The sequence below is a fragment of the Olea europaea genome, unplaced genomic scaffold (genome assembly GCF_002742605.1).
Source record: "Olea europaea var. sylvestris unplaced genomic scaffold, O_europaea_v1 scaffold272, whole genome shotgun sequence".
Classification (NCBI taxonomy): domain Eukaryota; kingdom Viridiplantae; phylum Streptophyta; class Magnoliopsida; order Lamiales; family Oleaceae; genus Olea; species Olea europaea.
Window position 1 is genome coordinate 434,994 of NW_019245613.1, and position 18,910 is coordinate 453,903.

At 34.3% G+C, this 18,910-nt stretch overlaps 3 protein-coding genes across 4 annotated transcripts; all 3 read left to right on the forward strand.

The window, feature by feature from the left end:
- Nucleotides 1–1,390: 1,390 nt before the first annotated feature.
- Nucleotides 1,391–3,036, forward strand: LOC111383597. The gene is made up of 2 exons (XM_023007712.1): nucleotides 1,391–1,616; nucleotides 2,672–3,036. Exons 1-2 carry the CDS (start codon nucleotides 1,488–1,490, stop codon nucleotides 2,771–2,773), a joined length of 231 nt encoding a protein of 76 aa, XP_022863480.1. The 5' UTR covers nucleotides 1,391–1,487; the 3' UTR covers nucleotides 2,774–3,036.
- A 2,777-nt stretch (nucleotides 3,037–5,813) lies between these two features.
- Nucleotides 5,814–10,644, forward strand: LOC111383579 (U-box domain-containing protein 43-like). 2 transcript variants are annotated; one of them, XM_023007692.1, is made up of 4 exons: nucleotides 5,814–6,109; nucleotides 6,806–8,172; nucleotides 8,467–8,782; nucleotides 9,015–10,644. In XM_023007692.1, the coding sequence occupies exons 2-4, from the start codon at nucleotides 6,943–6,945 to the stop codon at nucleotides 10,499–10,501; spliced, it is 3,033 nt and encodes a 1,010-aa protein (XP_022863460.1). In that variant the 5' UTR covers nucleotides 5,814–6,109; nucleotides 6,806–6,942; the 3' UTR covers nucleotides 10,502–10,644. The 2 variants fall into 2 exon arrangements, with proteins under 2 accessions (XP_022863460.1, XP_022863461.1); XM_023007693.1 differs by lacking the exon at nucleotides 5,814–6,109 and adding an exon at nucleotides 6,151–6,412.
- A 4,128-nt stretch (nucleotides 10,645–14,772) lies between these two features.
- On the forward strand, nucleotides 14,773–16,964 carry LOC111383577 (3-ketoacyl-CoA synthase 11-like). The gene is made up of 2 exons (XM_023007691.1): nucleotides 14,773–15,677; nucleotides 16,027–16,964. The coding sequence occupies exons 1-2, from the start codon at nucleotides 14,910–14,912 to the stop codon at nucleotides 16,807–16,809; spliced, it is 1,551 nt and encodes a 516-aa protein (XP_022863459.1). The 5' UTR covers nucleotides 14,773–14,909; the 3' UTR covers nucleotides 16,810–16,964.
- Nucleotides 16,965–18,910: the final 1,946 nt, after the last annotated feature.

Consider the following 18,910-nt stretch of genomic DNA (forward strand, 5'->3'; position numbering starts at 1 on the left):
TTCTGAATTTTCTCGATCTTCTTTAACTGGTGGATTTTGAGACTCTAACCTGTGTATGAATGCAGCAATCCGTGCATCTTTATCTTCAAACGACTTTGTTAATGGCTGAGGCCATTTGTTGAATTCGATCATCTGAGTCTGATGCCGCTTCTGTGACCATCATTGGCTCAAGTGATTCTCCAGATAAGGCATCATCTTCCCACTTTTGCTGAAAAGTGGTATGAGGGGATCCAGATAAATATCTGTCATTGAAGATGGAGCTCGAACAAGAACTTTTCACTAAACTCATGGTTTTTCTATTGAATAAGAGTTTGGCTTCTTGAAGACAATTTTCATTTTGCCTTTGTTGGAGAACTTCTTCAATGGTGTGGCCAGTTGAGTTTTACCAGTTTTTGTTTGGGCCCTGGTCGCGTGGAAGAGTTTGGCAAGTGTCTTTTCAAGATGAGTCATAGTTTGTTTCGCCTTTTCGCCTGCCATTACTGATGTAGTAGTTAAAACTTGAAGATTTTGAGATCAAAAGATGAGAGGACAAGAAGGTCCCACCGAAAATGCCAAGAAATTTGTACGATGAAATTTCGTGTATTAAAATACAGAAATCGTTACAAATTATATTTTGAGAAATACAAATAATGTTGACCTTCTTATAATTGCAATATTGTAAAAATCCTTTGATTAATGATTTGATAATTTGAAGACGCAGGGCCACGTGGCTTGAACCTTATTTTTGAGAATTTGTTGAAAATTTGATTTGTTGAGACTTGACTTGTTCGGAATTTGAATCTTGAGACTTGGACTTGGACTTGAATTTGATTTGATTTGAAGAAGACTTTGATCTTCTTGGACTTGGCGTGAACCTGTGTGATTCGAAGAAGATTTTAATCTTCTTAGGGTTCAACGAGTTTAGGTTTGAAAGGATTTCTTCTCTTTCTCCGGCCTTGAAATTTCTTCATCACTTCGTGATTGTATTTTCTGCTTTCTTTCTTGCTTCAGCTTTCACCTCTCGTTATCTTATGGATCATTGCTCCTATTTATAGGGGAATTTCCATGCTAAATTTGGTAATACTCAACTATATTTAATTAAAATGAATAATTGAGTAATTATGATTTTATTTATTTATTTAAAATGTGGAATGGGTCCTTGAATTTTATGGATTTTAATAGACTTAATATTTAATTGGACTAGTGATTTAAATCGATCAAGTCCATTTATTTTATTTTATTTTTTATGTCTACAAATGTATTAATGAATAACTTTTAAACACGAACAGCTTGCCCTGAAAATAATTATACTACCAATGTCATGCCATTTTTGTCAAATTCCTTTAATCTCACATAAACTGGCCCAGCCCATTCATCAGCTTGATTGGACAAAAACTTCCCACGTATCTCATAAGAGTTCGTCCCCTCTTCCATAGGTTTTGTTCATAGCCCTCTGCAGAGGTTTTTCGAATCAATTCGTACAGGAAAAAGCAAATTATAAACAAAAAATGACTTCTCTGGGGACTTCGAAGGAAATTTTGGAGATTGCAAAGTTCGCAGTTTACGTGAGTGTCCCAATTGGCCTCATGTATTTCTTTGCCAATAACACCGGGAATCTGCAGAAAGTCATCAACAATGTAAGAACTTATTTGTTTATGTATATGTATATACGTAAGTATATTGTATTTGTTGATTTTATAATACTGGAAATAGTTGAGAATATTTTCAAGTTAATTTGACAAAGTGCCTTTTAGTTTGCGAATGTAAGCGATTAATTGTACGGGCAATCGTGTAATTGGAATTAAATTGAACAAGATCAAATGCTAAATTGGTTTGAACATTTTATCATTTTTATTTTTCTTTGGTTGAATGTAGATTAAACACTGTAAAAATTGAATGGTGAAGGTGACAATAAAAGAAACAAGATAGGTATTTAGTTTTTAGTTGTTCCAGAATCGAGATTGTATAAGGTCAGTCGATTGCCCCTTTTCTTTTTGGGATCACGGGAAGAAACATAATAGTAAGAGAATTTCTATGTGGGAGAACATTTAATAAGGTTTGAAATATTTATGAGTGAAAAAAATTACAAATTAAGCTTTTCTCCCAATTGATTTGCGGCCGGCTAGATGAATTCTTTTTCGCCTTCATTGCTAGATCTATTAAAGAATCCAATCTAGAGTACTTATAAACATGAAGAGGCTGTTAATTATTTTTAGTATTAAGCTCCTTATACAGATGACATGTACAGGAATTTTTACAGATAATGAGGTGGCAGTATTGGATTGGCTGGTTTGAATTTTGTTTTTGTTCAACATCCAATAAAATTGTGCCTGTTGGCAATTTGTCAAACTATTTGGCAAAAGCCCTATACATGTAGCGTAATTATTATTTTTAAAATATGTATTTATTGAAAGAAGCACTTCCGAATACTTAAAGTAATATGTAACAATCAATGCACAACTTGTATTACTAAAATAGGAAAATTAGTCCGAGTGTTTAGCAGCAAATTTGGCTTTGCAGATTGTATCACTAATTGGGATGTTTGAATACTGCATATCTCATAGGAAGGTGTCAAGTTTATATTATTAATATGGAATTTGATCGTGATATAAATTAGATTTATTAAACACAATACAATTTATCTCTTTGATATGCCTTCTAAAGTGAATTATGTTTTTGTTATATTGTACAGCGTCAGTATGTTGTATACCCACCTGAAGCACCACGGCCTCCGTCACCCGAGGAAATGAGGGAGATGGCAAGGGAATTAGCTCGCAAGAGAGAGAGACAGTAATTTTATCATTGGGTCATAAGTAACGCATGTAGCTTTGAGATGTAATTGCTGTGGCCTTGAAAAACTTGAAAGTGCATGTTTTGTACTTAGTAATAGAAGTAGATAGGACTAAATAGTATAATCAATAAATTTTAGCTTAGTTTCTTTCTTACTGTCCATTACTATCCAATCACCTCTACTAAACATTCCAGAAGTGTACAGTGACAACCATGTTATCTGTACATCTTTTTTGTGAGTAATGATATAATGTTATGTTTCTTTTACTCCCTTGGTCTCTTCTGTAAAATAGAAATGAAAAGAAAATGATATTAATGTTCACTCTACTTATAATTTTGGTTGGTGTATTAGAAAGATTTAGGTGTCTTCTTGCAAAGTGTTCTTCTGCTTTGTGCACTTCATGCTTGCCACTTTGATTATCTTCTTTCGTATCAATGGTTCACTAGAATACTGTTAAAATTTTTAAGATGAAATGTATGATATTTTTACCAACTTTTTTTAGAATATAATTTCTAATCTGTCACTATCAACCCAATTGCTTGCATGCCTTTATTAGCTGTTGATTGGTGGAATAGTAATTGCACTCATACTTATTGACGCCATAATAGGTCTGGTGTAGTAAATGTGGCAGTAGGAATTTGGTCCATGGGAAGGTGAACAATGGGTGGATGTACACTAGATAAGGTTTGATGGGGTTCTAGCTGAAAAAATGTGTTATCAAGACCGCTTTTAGATGAAGTAATTCAACAAGGTAATAGAGTGGGTAAAATCCTGCAATCAAATCTTGCCGCCTGCCATATAGGAAAATTGTGACTGGATTTGATGGAAAACAAAAATGATTTCACCCTGCACTTGAGGGGTTATATTGAAGTATATCTTTGATAGTTTAAGCTTTTAGATGAGACAGTTGAGGTTAGCTTAAACTTTTAGATGAGACAATTGAGGTTACAATTTTCTTCCTTTCAACAGCAAGCTTATACCTTTTATCTATATCTTGCCTTATGGTAGAATAGCAGTTAATAAAAGCACAAAAGTATTCCATGGATTTGGTTGTCTGCTATCTCTTTTGGTAAATGTGTTGTGATTTAGCAAGCTCAAGAAATAAATGTTACAATTCAATTCTCTCTACCAAGAAGGTTGTTAGTGTGATCGGAAATTTATGTGTGAAATCTCATATTCCTATTCTGAAATGGGTTTTTCTGTTGTGTAACGTCTCAAGACCGCAACTTTGATTTTCTTAACCCTAACATTATATTATGAAATTGAAGTTGTATGATATCTTTTACTGATATTAATGGTTATAGAATTTAACCTTTTCTTTTGAAGTTGAGATTTCCATTTCTTCTCCCTTTAATATGGATGGATCTCTTTCAATATTACATTTCTCGTAAGTGTTTGTTTTGACATGTTCGTGAAATTATGTTACTTAAATGAATTGATTGTTGTTTAAAGTGGGAAAGAAGAAAGTTTTTGTTGAGTCTTACGCTTTGTTTGGTCTTGGCAGATTGACATTCTGTTCCTGGAAGAGGCTTATATCTGAATTATGATATAACTTAGTAAGCTGACTATAACTCTGTCCACTCCAATACTTGACATATGCCTCTAGTAGTAGTTGGTTGGTTATTAGTAATTTGTTTGTCGCACTTGGGATCACCTTAAACACGATAAAAATCTTGGTTGGTTGGACATGTCTTATTGATGCAATTAGGGGCATGTTTTGCTCCCTTGCCAATACAGGCTTCTTGTCAATGTGCGATGGCAGAATCTCGGTTGGTTAAAAATTTGGCCAAAGTTCAAAGCTTGTGGCTTATGTTAGCTTGGGATCGTGGTTGCTTGTGTGCGTGGTGCTTAAGGGGACGAGCAAAATGTGGGCATTGAACCTTGTCATGTGCATGCTATGCCCCTCGAACGTGATGTGTGTGGCAACGTAGTAGGTACTTACAACTGTGATTGTTGTTGCATTAAGTACGACACATTTGAAAAGAAATAGCAGACCAAGTGGGATAAATGATGCATGTAGTTGAACTAAAGCTTTTGGAAACAATGTTTAGATGCTGCTGCTGCTGCTTGTTGTTTTATAGACAAGCTGGCTATTCGATCTTCGACCTTTTGAACTTTATCAAGTAAAAGACATTCCATTTTTTTGGAAGAAAATATGGAAATGTAAAATAATGTTGCTTTTCTTCTTCTCTATTTATTTATTTATTTTCACACGAGAGTGGATAACTTTTTAAGAGAAATAGTGATGGGAAATCACGCAATATGTGGATAATAATTATTAATTTTGAGTGTGTGGTCGAAATTAAAATTTGATTTTGATTAATAAAATTAACTTTTAATTTCCTAAAATATCTTCCAAACGTAAGCTTGGTCTCTGAATCTTCAAAGATATAACTTCTAGCTAACTTACATGTAAATTTTATGTAAATGAAAAATTGGAGATTTTCTTTCATAAGGTGAGTTATGGGTCTGCCAGTTTGATCTTTTATGGAATCGCAAATTGCAATTTAAATATTGTTCTAAAAGCATATGTATTGCACCAGTTTTTGTATTTTTTTGTTGTCTTTTAGTTTTCGTCTTCTAAGTTAATGTACTATGATAAATAATGAATATTAGAGGGTAAGACACTTTGTTCCTTTTTTTTTTTTCTTTATCATAATCTTGAAAGAGTACTTCTTCATGTAGAAGGAGGGGTTATGTGACCCCTCCAGATAAGACACGAGGAGTTGATTTTTTTTTTTTTTTTGGGTATTATTTTATTCATATGGGATCTATCTTATGAGATTTCTGTATTGATTCTGTAAAGTCCATTTCTGTACAAATGGATTCAGCCAATCTCGAATCCATCGTATTGCAATAGTCGGATTTGATGGATATGATAGATAAATCTTATCACTTCCCAAAAGGTTGTTTTCCATTTTGATTCTTCAAAAAGAAAAAATAAAAAAATGGTGCATTTTGTTTTTCTTGCTAGCTCTCTTTCCAAATCACGTGGACAGGGGAAAATAAAATAGTTTCACATGGACTTTATCAAAGAAATTTCTTGCTGTCTCAAGTCGTCAACTATAAACTCTCAAGTCAACTCTCAGGAGAAAATAGCAATAAAAATTTTTAAAAAAATCAAGAAAGCATTTCCCGGAAAATTGCATAAGCATAATAAAAATAAAAAACTCTGTTTCTTTCTCTGCTTGATTGCCCATGCAAAAATTTCCAGGAAAAACCTCACAAAATTTAAAATTATATGCATAGGTCACCATATATATGAATTTTCTTCAAAGAAAATGAAGGGAAGATTCACAAGTGCAGAATGAATTTTACTGTAATCAAACGGCAATTCTGGTGATTTTCATGAAATTTAATTCATTTAAATTCCGACCGTTTTTCTGTAATTTTATTGGTTTATGATTTCTTGAATTTTCTTGATTGCATTGAAGAGGGAAGAAATAAGTTTATTTGGTCTTTAGCTGGGGAATTTCTATTTCTATATTAATATTGTCTGTATATTATTTCCTCATCTTCTTTTTCTGGATATATTCTCTGTGCCATGGATCTGTAATGAAAAGCAATATTGTGGTAACCATAACTTACACTTGGTACATGTTTGGAACACCCTAATGGGATCATTCCTGGACAATACAATGGGTAAGAATTCAGTTTCATTTTCTTGCTGATGTTGTCCCATCAAAGCCACCACCCAAACAAGCCATAAATTTATTAGTATTGTTTTAATATTATTTTGTTCATTTCTGACATGGGTGCTTTTTAATTAGATGTATTTAATTCGATTTGTGTTAAATTTGCTTTGGCTTACATTTGAGTTACTTTTATTATGTGTATAAATTAATTGAAAACTAGATGGTCGTTTAAAAGGGGTATATAATAATAGTGTACTTCTTTAGTGTTTGAGACATTTGCTTACCTTGATTCTAGTAATGGAGATGATTTATAGTTTTCCATTGCTGTGTTTTTGTTTTCCCAATCTTTTGCTCGAAAAATCTCTTGAATGAACATAAACTGAAGCTCTCTCTGCTATAGGTTTCCTTGATGTCTTGTTCAATATCGCGAAAGGGTCTGAAAATATATTGAACAAAGAAGAAACATGAGCTTTATCGACTGATCAAGAAAAGAACCCACCTTCTGATTTGGATAAGGATTCGTACATATTTACTGTGATGGCAGAACTGATACCAATTGGAACTATATTGGCTGTAGTTTCCAACCAAATCATTAAAACAGCCCAGGCTGCAAATGATGTTGTGTTTGAAAAAGAGAGTTTTAAGGTTTTAGGAAAGCATCTTCTTGACATTGAGCCCGTCTTAAAAGAATTGCAGTTGAAGCAGTTGAATGATTCACCAGTTGCAAGGCAAGCTTTGGAATCTCTTGAAAGTGATATCAAAAAAGCCAATAACCTGGTTGAGAAGTACAAAGATCGAGCACGTTTCTACTTACTAGTTAAGTGTAGGCACATTGTCAAGGAAATACAGGATGTTACAAGAGATATTGGAAAGTCTTTGGCAGCTCTATCCCTTGTGAATATAGAAGTTTTATCGGGAATATCAGACCAGGTGAACAGGTTACAAACCGAGATGCAAAGGGCTGAATTTGAAGCATCGCATTCTAGACTTGAAATTGTTGACAAGTTAAATCAGGGTCTTTCAGATCAAACATTTGACAAGGAGTTTGCGAATGACATGCTTGAGGAAATAGCTAGGGCGGTTGGAGTTCCAGTCGAGGTCAAAGAGATAAGTCGAGAGCTAGAGAACTTCAAAAGAGAAAAAGAAGAAGCTGCCAACAGGAAAGAAAGAGCTGAAGTTCTGTTCTTAGAGCAGGTCATCGAGTTGCTCTCTCGAGCAGATGCCGCCCGAGATTATGAGGAAGTTAGGAACCAGTATTTCCAGAGACTCAAAGTCATAGAGCGATACGACTCCAGAGAAGAATACATCCAGCCATTTAAAGCTTTCACTTGTTGCATAACTGGAACTGTTATGGTCGATCCTGTTAGCCTCTGCACGGGTACTGCATGTGAAAGAGCAGCTCTTGAAGACTGGTTCGAGAGTGGGAAAAAAAACGATCCAGAGACGGGCAAAATTCTTGAAGATTCCTCGTACAGGTCAAACATTCAACTGAGACAGTCAATCCAGGAGTGGAGGGAACTCAACTATTGTCTCAAAATTAGGTCTTGCAAAGCAAAACTGGATTTCAAGATGGACTCATCTGTTGAAGAGGCTCTTGACCAAATGAAAGAGCTCATGAGAGAGAACTCGATCAACAAAGATTGGATTTCTATTGGAGGACTTACTGATGTTATGGTGACTATGCTTGATAGCACACTTAAGGAAGACGTGAAGATAAAATTATTCAATACCTTGAGGGATATTATAGAAGGTCATGCTATAAACAAGGTCAGTCTGTTTTCATTCCTTTCTATTTGTTTTTAAGCTTTCAAATTTCCTCCGCTGGGAATCAGTAAATGATGCTTTATGTAGAACCATGGCTTGCCTTTTGATGAGATTTCTTAAATGTGTATTTAAATGGATTCACAGTCACTGTTTTTATTATTTTAGGATGTATAAACTCATGCTGATCCTTGCTGTTAATCAAATTTCAAGCTTCTTATTTTATGTGATTTCTTGTTCTCTATATATTGTAATTATGCGAGCTATATTAAATTTAATTTCTGTCTCCAAATTACATAGGATATATTCGTCGAAAATCAAGGGATTCAGAAACTTGTTCCATGCTTAGGCTTGGACTCAACCATATCAAAGGCGGCTGTCGAGTTGCTATATGAAGTTTTGCAGGAAAGATTGGGTTGGAACATGCCTTATTGCAGGATTTTATCTCAGCATGATAATGGAATCCCTTTTCTCGTCTCCCTTCTCAAATGTCCAATTAGGACATTGGCTGAGAAATCTGAAGAAATCTTGATGAAGCTTTGTGATGAGGATGAGAACATTATTCAAGGTGCTAAAGTGAACTGGTTTACACCTTTAACTGATAAAATCATTCAAGGTTAGTAAATCTTAAAAAAATTCTGATAAAATAATATGTTTTATAGCATCAACTCTACTTGGCTGGCTAATTAGATACAAATTTCATTGTGAAAATCCAAGAATTTTCTGTTCTGAGAAAGTCTAACATCCTTTTATCATTATATAATTTTATGCATATAAGTTAGATTTGCATACTTCTTTGCATTGTATGAAAAATCTCTAGTGCACGACTTAATTTTAGTATTTTTCAGGATCATCATCTTCAAGAATGTTGATGGTGAAAGCACTTGTTGGCTTGGAACTTGACGAAGAGAAAATAAAGCTCCTTGGTGAGAAAGGAATAATTCCTTCTCTGCTAGAAATGGCATCTGGTAATATTGAATCAAAGGAACTGTCATTATCTGCACTCGTCAAACTATCATCATTCCACGGCAATAAAAAGCTTATTGCCGATGCTGGTGGTGTCCCACTCATTTTGAAGCTATTGTTCTCATCTCACATGGTCACAATTATTACTGCCAAATGTGCTGAAATTCTTGCTAACCTTTCTTCGAGTGGTGATGGAATTAGATTTCTGGTTAATGAAACCGGAACTCGACTCGAATTACAGCCTGTCATTGCCCACTTGCTTACTTTTCAAGAAAATCTCTCCGGATGGGACATTGTGCGGAGACCTGCCTTACGATCCCTTCTCGGAATTTGTCAATCGGAAGCCGGACTTGTTAAGTCTGCTGTTCTTTCTGCTAGTGGTGTTTCTGTAATTCTTCCCCTTCTTGATGATGCTAACCAGGAAATACGGGAACTAGCAATCAATCTTCTTTTTCTCTTCTCTCAGCATGAACCAGAGGGAGTTGTTGAATATCTTCTTAAGCCTAGAAGGTTGGAAGCTTTAGTTGGATTTCTTGAGAGTTGTGATAAAAACGATGTACAAATGGCTGCAGTTGGTTTATTAGCCAACCTTCCTAAATCCGAAACATTACTTACTGAAAAATTAATTGAATTAGGAGGGTTGAATGCAATCATAAACATCCTAAGATCCGGGACCATGGAAGCAAAGGAAAATGCTCTAAGTGCACTTTTCAGGTTTACGGATCCAACAAATCTTAAGTCTCAGCGTATGGTAGTTGAACTTGAGGCTTATCCTTTGCTCATAGACCTTCTAAAAGTTGATTCAATTACAGCAAATGCCCGAGCAGCCGCTCTTATAGGCGATCTTTCCATGCGCAGTCAAGAACTCAGCTGTGAGTTCAAAGATCCTGGTTGCTGGTGTATCTATAGAGCACGATTACCCATATGTAAGGCTCACGGGGGTACGTGTAGTGTGAGTTCAACATTTTGCCTGTTGGAGGCCAATGCTCTGCCTGATTTGATTCGCCTTTTACGGGGAAAAGTCCATGCAACAGCCTACGAAGCAATTCAGACACTCTCGACTTTGGTTCCGGAAGAGTCTCCTCAGAGAGGAGCCAATGTCCTGCACGAGAGCGATGCCATTGGACCTGTAATAGACGTACTGAGCTGGGGATCAGAGTCACTAAAAGCAGAAGCTTTGGGCCTTATGGAAAAAGTCTTTATGTCAAAAGACATGGTCGACGTTTATGGATTAATCGCTAGGTCATCTCTGATGCGACTCACTGGCCGCAGTGTTTATGAGGGCGGGCATCTTCAGAGGAAAGCTTCTCGGGTCTTACTCCTGATTGAACGTTATTCCAGATCATCCGCGTCTATTGTTTGGGAATAAATAGTTGAACATCTTGCTTTTCCACCAGTTTTAACATTTTTCTTTTGAAATAGATATGCTCATGCACATCAGGTAAACAAATTGTCCTCTACACTTGTGACTTATTTGATTCAGGCTCATATAGTAAAGATCATATTCCTATATTGTTCTTCTTGAATACTCATTTGATTTGGTTTGACCTCGTAAACCTACTAATAGTCGCGCTAGGTACGAGGTCCATCATTTTCAGATTGAATAATTGCTTCTGAATATCCGTATGTCGAGCTGGCCGCCCGTTTTAACATCTTCTTCTTTTTTTTTTTTCAATGCTATTTTACTTTGGGTTTACATACAACTACATTGATCATAGTAAAAGTTTCTTTAGATGCATGAAACTCCAAGTCAATGCCAAGTCTAAAAGATTTTGTTTAATGACCTATGTTTGCTTATCATTATAATCTCCTATAATTTAAAAGTCAAGATGAAATTGTAATTTTAACTGAATACTTCGACGATACACAACTACTACTTAGTTATTCACTACTCATTTATATCACATTATAATTTCTATAAGTTACAATGAAACCCAAACAATCACAATAAATTTTGATGTCATTCTGCATTTCAATATTTGTTATGGTTCAAATCATATTGTGCTCAATTGAGAAGAAGGACCATTGAGTTGCTTAAGAACTCTGTTTTGGAATTTTTCCATTTCTTTCACAAGCAATACAAACACGAAGGATTAATCCCTTTTTTATTTTATTATTTTCTGAAAAGACTAAAATCAGTCTCATTCCCCACTCCCACCACAGAAAACCAAAAGTTGAAGAGACAATAATGTCCTTTTCTCCATTTTTTTCCCCAAATCTCACCTATATTTTGTCAGTATACAGATCAATCTATAGGTTGTTGACCTGTTTTGGCTTCTTCCAACATTTTTTTTCTTTTAGATGATTATATACATAAAGGTCTTTATATATATATATATATATAGTTTTGTCTATTTGATTGACTTATTTATTGTCATTTAGATATGTACGTTGGGAAACCAACCTAAAATTTGCATTAATGTTCAAGGTATCATGGGGATGGAGGGCTGATCGTTAGGGACCCAAATGTCAATGGCCTTAAATTTAAGGGGCTGCGGCTACAAATCATGTTTTACAGTGGGGTGAGATAGTAGGAACAGGGGCTGAAAAGTTAGGGACCCAAATGTCAAAATTCTCAATTGGTAGGGATTGTTGCTACAAGTCATGTTTTATTTGGCTCCTCGGCGGACCTTAAATTTTGGTTATTTACAAGGTAGCCTCAAAAGTCTCAGACTATTAAGACCATTATACTTACATCCTATCATTCCAAATCAACTTATAATCTATTTTGTGTCCGGGTGTATTAATGTTCAAGGTATCCTTGTAGTCAAGATAAAAGCGCATAGTAGTAATTTAAAGTCGTGTAAATTTGTACGCTCGACATTAAATTTGATAGGCAACTCATCGATAGAAGTAATTCTGCGACTACCATCTTGAGAATGACATGAAGGCAATGGAACTCGCGCTTTTTTTTCTTCTTCTTCTTCTTTTATACAACTGCAAGGCACTGAATGAAGTTGAGAATTGGATAATGCAGAAAATTTCAACAAAATAAACACTCATATTGATTTAAACCCGTCCACTAAGGAGATTGGACATTTAGAATTCTATGCACAACCACCATTTTAGTGAAGTGATTTCTCGAAAACTCACAACCTTTCACCTTAGAGAATATGAGGTTAGAAGCATAAAAATTGCTTTGGAAGAGCTAAAGTTTGGCATATTTAATAAAATATAATTAGCACAAGAAATTATCGTCTTAAGATATTTCCATTGCCTTCATGTCATTTAGTGTAAGGTAATTTATATGTTATATGTTCTGTCATGTCGACCCACTATTATTGACGAACATGTTGAGTTGGTAACTAGTAGGCGTTAGATTTTTTAATTCTATGCGAAAGAGTAATAAAGTCAAAGAGGATTTTCAAATGTCTTTGTTTGTGCTCATAAATTATGCATCCTTACAAGAAACCTTAGCGTACTTATAACATGCAGTGATTCACTCTTATTTCATGTTTGTTGAGAACGACATTAATTATGAATAACTTTCAACAACCATTTACATTGAGTAGTTGGGAAGTATGTAATTGAATAAGATTTGCGTTTGTGATTGAGCATTTAAATTATGTTTATAAATTGATACAATGCGAATAAATATTGAAGAAGAAGATACACCCTTTCTTGCCCACAAGTAAAGTCTTCCATATTTAGACCAAATGAATTCTTGCATTTCGTTTTTCACTAAATAGTTAAACTAATGGGATGAGTCAATGTGAAAACAGAAGATTTCTTGTGGATTATATTTCTTGTATGTCTCTCCAAAGTCCAAATACAAAGTATAATCTTTTGGTAGAGTGAACACATCTAAACTTAGTTTGAATCGATTTTACTTTGATCTCTTTTGATAGAAGCTCGACACGATTGGTCAAAAGTTGCAATCTTTCTTAGTTTTTCCTCTTAATAATTTTCTTTAAAACATTAAAAAATTCCCTTTGTGTTGGGCATGGCAAAAATCCTCGCTCCGGCCCTTCCCTAACTAGGGAATCTCATACCTTTGTTTTTATTATATTTTATAATTTTAGATTTAAATTTTATTAGAAAACTTAGAAAAAAAGACGTAAATAAGTAAACAGGACAACAAAGAGGATATTTTGCCACGTGCTGCCTCCTAAAAATTGTGCTTAAATTTTGATTTTGAGCAACAAAAGTATAGTTATGATATTTAATTATATGTTTAATATGAAGCACTGAATAAGACAATTGATAGATATTATTACACGTCTCTGTTTTTTAATCAACATCACAACAAATGTCACCCCAACTAAAGCGTCATTATTCTAAAATTTTGAACCATGAAATAATAGGAGCAAAGAACCTAGGAGAAAATAAAAACACAAACGACATTTTTTTTTTTCACGGGGCGAGGTGCTTTGCATTCATTTTACAAGAGCGGAGAAATGAATAAAAGAGTTATTATATATTTTAATTTCTATAATTGTTTTTGGGAAAATAATAAATGATTTTTACAAGAGTAATGTTGTAGGAAATGGTTACATTATTATTATTATTATTATTATTATTATTATTATTATTATTATTATTATTATTGCACAAGCTAAGAAAGTGACTTTCAACTACAAATGTCTAAATTTAAAGTTGTCTTTTGGAATACACACTTCATGCCAACTTGGGATGGTGATTGTCATAGCTCAAATCACATATTTATAACATGGTTTGTACAAAGTACTAAAAATATTCACTCTAGGGTGAAGTGAAGTAGGGGTATCCTTCAGACATTTTCCCCTAATACGAGTGTACTCGAAATAAAGATAAAAAACAAACCATCCCAAAAACTCAACTATGTGCCACCAAAAATATGCCTTTGTTTGGCGTGGCTTAAAAATTTGATTAAATGTAAGTTAAAAGTCAAAAAAGAAAAAAAGTAACAACACGCTATAACTTGTATTAACTTTTCAATTACGCATTTCATCTATCTGATTTTAGCTACGTGAAATAGAGACTATATAAACTTCTACGAAAAATTATTTTAATGCTATCGTGATTTCATAAAAGTTAGTTTAAGAAAGCAGGCGAATGAAGGTCCAAATGCAAAAGTTTGTCTAGTATGTTAGAAAATACTTATTGTACATTTAAAAAAAAAAAAAAAGTAAAGAAGATTAAATCATGTATAAAACAAAATACCCATCAAAATGTGGTTCTCATTCCTAATATATACTAATTTTTCAAAAAAATAATAATAGTAATAATAATAAAAAGGAGAAGGTTTTCTATTTTCATGATTCCACCCCCATTGAGATCTAAATACTAAATTCTTGAGAAGTTACGAACGTGGAGGCATTAGAAATTAACATAAAACATTTTTTCCTTATCAACGTTGGAAAAGTCAAAGTTGGCGTTCAACATAAATCAAAACACAAGAACGCCCATTTTGACACGTGTATATATTATTATCTCCACCAAGTCCAAGAATGGCAAAACAGAAATTAATCAGGTAAACTTAGGTAAAAAATTCTCATATATAAACAAATAAATAGCTGTACACGAAATCCTGCTATTTTCATGTCTGGCATATTAAATGCAACGCCACGGCGGGCTTACAATTAAAAGTCTGTTGGTAGTAGTTGCAACCCCCTATCCTAACCTACCCAACCTCCTTTTCGGTTTTCACACACTACACACACTCAATTCTTTCTATAAATTCTTAGCCTTTTCCATTTCTCATTTACTGCAAAAACTTCGATCATTAAAATCTTTTCTTTTTTACTTTCTTTCTGCAATTTTGATTTGTGGGTTTTGTTTTGTTTTGTTGATCATCAATGGGGAATGAGGATTTGATTAATCCTGAACCGCGAAAAATATCTGTTGAAAGAGGGAATAATCTCCCCAACTTTCTTCTATCTGTTAGGCTGAAATATGTGAAACTTGGTATTTATTACTTATTCTCAAATGCTATGTACTTATTTTTAATTCCACTTTTAGGGGCTGTTTCAGTTCATCTTTCTACTGTTTCAGTGGAAGATTTGGTCCTTTTATGGAACCAATTGAAATTCAATCTTGTTTCTGTGATTTTATGTTCTGCTCTTATGGTGTTCTTGGGGACACTTTATTTTATGACTAGGCCTAGGAAGGTTTACTTAGTTGATTTCGCATGTTACAAGCCGAAACCCGAGGCTGTGTGCAGTAAAGAAGTGTTCGTGGAGAGATCAAAAATTGCAGGGACATTTACTGACGAAAATTTGGCCTTTCAGAAGAAAATCTTGGAGAGGTCAGGTTTGGGGCAAAAGACGTACTTCCCCGAAGCCCTTCTGCGAGTCCCAGCTAATCCTTGTATGGCTGAGGCAAGGAAGGAGGCTGAGATGGTTATGTTTGGTGCAATTGATGATTTGTTGGCGAAAACCAGGATTAAGGCTAAGGATATTGGGATTCTTGTGGTGAATTGTAGTTTGTTTAATCCAACACCATCACTTTCTGCTATGATTGTGAACCATTACAAGCTTAGGGGAAATATTTTGAGTTATAATCTTGGTGGTATGGGATGCAGTGCTGGACTAATATCGATCGATCTTGCGAAACAACTTTTACAGGTTTATTACTTCTTCATTCTTTACATCTGAATTGCCGGCCAGTCAAATACAACACCCTAAAGGCCTATTTGGAATAGATTCTGCTAATGCTTCTGTTTTTCGTAGAAGAGCTTCTTCATGAAGCTACTTCTAATCAAACCAAGCACTTCTGCAAAAGTATCCAAACATATCTAAAAGTAACTTCTTAATGTTAAAAGTAGCTTTTGGTTTTTCAAAAGCCCTATTAAATGGACCCTAAGTCTTATTCTCGATAAATTTGGGGTCAGCTAGGTGAACTATTTTTCACCAATTTGTTCAGTTCATATGTAGCTTTAAGACTTGGACTTACTCTTCATGTATATTGTAACAGGTGAATCCCAATTCCTATGCTCTGGTAGTGAGCATGGAGAACATAACCTTGAATTGGTACTGGGGCAACAACCGATCAATGCTTGTCTCGAATTGCATTTTCCGGATGGGAGGAGCAGCGATCCTACTATCGAACAAGTCATCAGATCGTAGAAGAGCAAAATACCAACTAACGCACACAGTTCGTACCCACAAAGGAGCTGATGATAAGAGTTATGGTTGTGTGTTTCAAGAAGAAGACGAATCGAAAAAAATTGGCGTAGCATTGTCAAAAGACCTAATGGCTGTTGCTGGAGAGGCCTTGAAAACAAATATCACAACTTTAGGGCCATTAGTCCTACCCATGTCTGAACAATTATTGTTCTTTTTTACTCTTGTGGCAAAAAAGGTTTTCAAGATGAAAATTAAGCCGTATATACCAGATTTTAAGCTCGCGTTCGAGCATTTCTGCATTCACGCTGGAGGAAGAGCGGTGTTGGACGAACTCGAGAAGAATCTCGAGCTTACAGAATGGCATATGGAGCCATCAAGAATGACACTTTATAGATTTGGTAACACTTCTAGCAGTTCATTGTGGTATGAATTGGCCTATTCTGAGGCTAAAGGAAGGATTAAAAAGGGTGACAAAACATGGCAAATTGCCTTTGGATCAGGTTTTAAATGTAACAGTGCTGTGTGGAAAGCACTGAGGAGTATTAATCCAGCCAAGGAGAAGAATCCATGGATGGATGAAATTAATGATTTCCCTACTGAGGTTCCAAGAATTGCCACCATTAATTCTTGAAAAAAATATTATAATTCTTTTTTTTTTCTTTTTTTTTTTTTCTCTTTTGTAGGTGGGGGTGATTATATTTTGTAATATGGAAACCGTGATTTTGAATTTAAGAAATCACAGCCCTCATAATGTTTTATTACTTAAATTGAAATGAATTATGATTATTTAACTTGTTTGTATTCAACTAAAATGTTTTTTTTTTCTTATATAGCATTGTCCATTTGTCCAAAAACAGTTGCACCAAATTTTAATTAGTTGTGAAATTTGGATAGATTAGAAACGTTAATCCATTTATTAAAAGTCCTTAATCAATGATGTTATTGTGTAAATTATTCGTGAATAGAATATTAATACAAAATCTATTGTTTCTTTCGGTGCTTTTGTCTTAGTTTATAGTTCATATTTCCATTTTTGGGAAGACTTCAATCGATACAAGTAAGCAATAGACCAATTCGACAATTTTTAGTTCAATTCCTTGTGGAGTCAAATTCTCATTTTTACAGGGTCAAGGGAATGACCTCCTCTCATCCTAAGGAAAAGATCCTGTCAATATTTTAATGCTCACACTAGATATGGACTAAATTGTCTTGCGATATTTTGAACCCAGCTTACGTACTGCTTTAATAAGCAATAGCCCAACCCTTAGAACTATAGCCTTAGGTGAAGAATAATTGACATCGAGGTGTCAAACCTTCTCATTTTACATGTGTTCTTGGGAAAGAGCACCTATGTTATCCTTTTGTCATTTATTATCGATATAACCATGAAAAGTTAATTTTTCAAGAATTTTAGATCACACTACTCAAACTTTGATTTTTTGCTAGCCAAAACTAACTCTTCAGTATAGCTCTTGTTGGAAATAACAATCATATTTAGTTGTCATCCCAAAGTTTAGAACCTTTAACATATTATTAGTGATAAGTCAGAGAAAAGTAAGCATAACGTTATACTATCATGTCCCTTATGACTTATGCCCTATGCAACACACGTGCTATAATAATCTTGACAAAGTGTCATGATCCCGTAAGTGTTAGTTAATCCCAAAAATCCATTATTAGTTTGAATTACAGACTGCAACTCGTTGCACCCCACAAAATGGCAAATTAACATTACTCAGATTAATGAATCTTTCACTTGCTTTGTGGTTGGCTAAGAGATCATTTATGGTCAAACTCTCTACATTTATAGCTACACATTTTGCTTATTTTGAGCGTATATGATTATCTACGAGAACTTTCTACATACATTGATGATATGTTTATTAAGTACACTTGAGTAATAATATATAGCCCCTGTTTGTGCCACATTTTGAAGGAAATTAATAAAAAAAATTTGACCGTTGAAGCGCAGGTGGGACCCACGTTAGAGACAATCAGTCAAAAGTTGCGGCTTGACTTGTGCTTCAACGGTCCAATTTCTCATTTTTTTTTCCTCCTGAAAATGCCGCACAAACAAACGCATAGTACAAAAGTTAACAAAATCAAACTAAACATGATTCATCATACAGGTTCAATATAATCTACAAATAGAAGAATATAGACTTCGTTTTATGTTCTGTTAGGTTATGCATTCAATAAACAAAGATGTTGAAGAATTAGAGGTCATGAAGAACAACGTCAATCTCAAGTTCACGAAGCTAACATGGGTCATTAAATATATATCATGTTGCAAGATAGAACCAGCTGTTTTTTAGCTCATCAAGAACAAACTTTAAAAAAAATAAAAAAAAATAAAAAATAAAAAGTAAAAAACACAACCCAGAAATCAATTAATTGGACCCTTTTAAAAAACTTGAAGAAGTTTTCTTAGTAGTTGGGGTTGGTGACTGCTTTACTTGGGTGGGTTGGTCATAGATTTCCAGCCTAAACACTGCTAAGTGGGTCTAACTTCTCCTTTTCAGTTGGCATTTATTAAAATAAGATCATGAATGTTTCGAAGGAAAATACTTTTTGTACATCACTATTTATATATTCTTATACTATTGATGAGTTGATGACAATTTCAATTATAACCATCCAAATTTCTTATTCACTCAAACGATTGTGCTTGTGTAATATGTAATGGAAAAAAGGAAGTGGATTATATATATATATATATATATATATATATA

Bases quoted from the DNA above. Each gene is read 5' to 3' on its own strand.
- LOC111383579 (XM_023007692.1), top strand. From the start codon at position 6,943: ATGGCAGAACTGATACCAATTGGAACTATATTGGCTGTAGTTTCCAAC. The intron at 8,173-8,466 runs GTCAGTCTGTTT...CAAATTACATAG, and splicing joins AAGGTCATGCTATAAACAAG to GATATATTCGTCGAAAATCA. The intron at 8,783-9,014 runs GTTAGTAAATCT...AGTATTTTTCAG, and splicing joins AACTGATAAAATCATTCAAG to GATCATCATCTTCAAGAATG.
- LOC111383577 (XM_023007691.1), top strand. From the start codon at position 14,910: ATGGGGAATGAGGATTTGATTAATCCTGAACCGCGAAAAATATCTGTT. The intron at 15,678-16,026 runs GTTTATTACTTC...ATATTGTAACAG, and splicing joins TTGCGAAACAACTTTTACAG to GTGAATCCCAATTCCTATGC.
- LOC111383597 (XM_023007712.1), top strand. From the start codon at position 1,488: ATGACTTCTCTGGGGACTTCGAAGGAAATTTTGGAGATTGCAAAGTTC. The intron at 1,617-2,671 runs GTAAGAACTTAT...TATATTGTACAG, and splicing joins TGCAGAAAGTCATCAACAAT to CGTCAGTATGTTGTATACCC.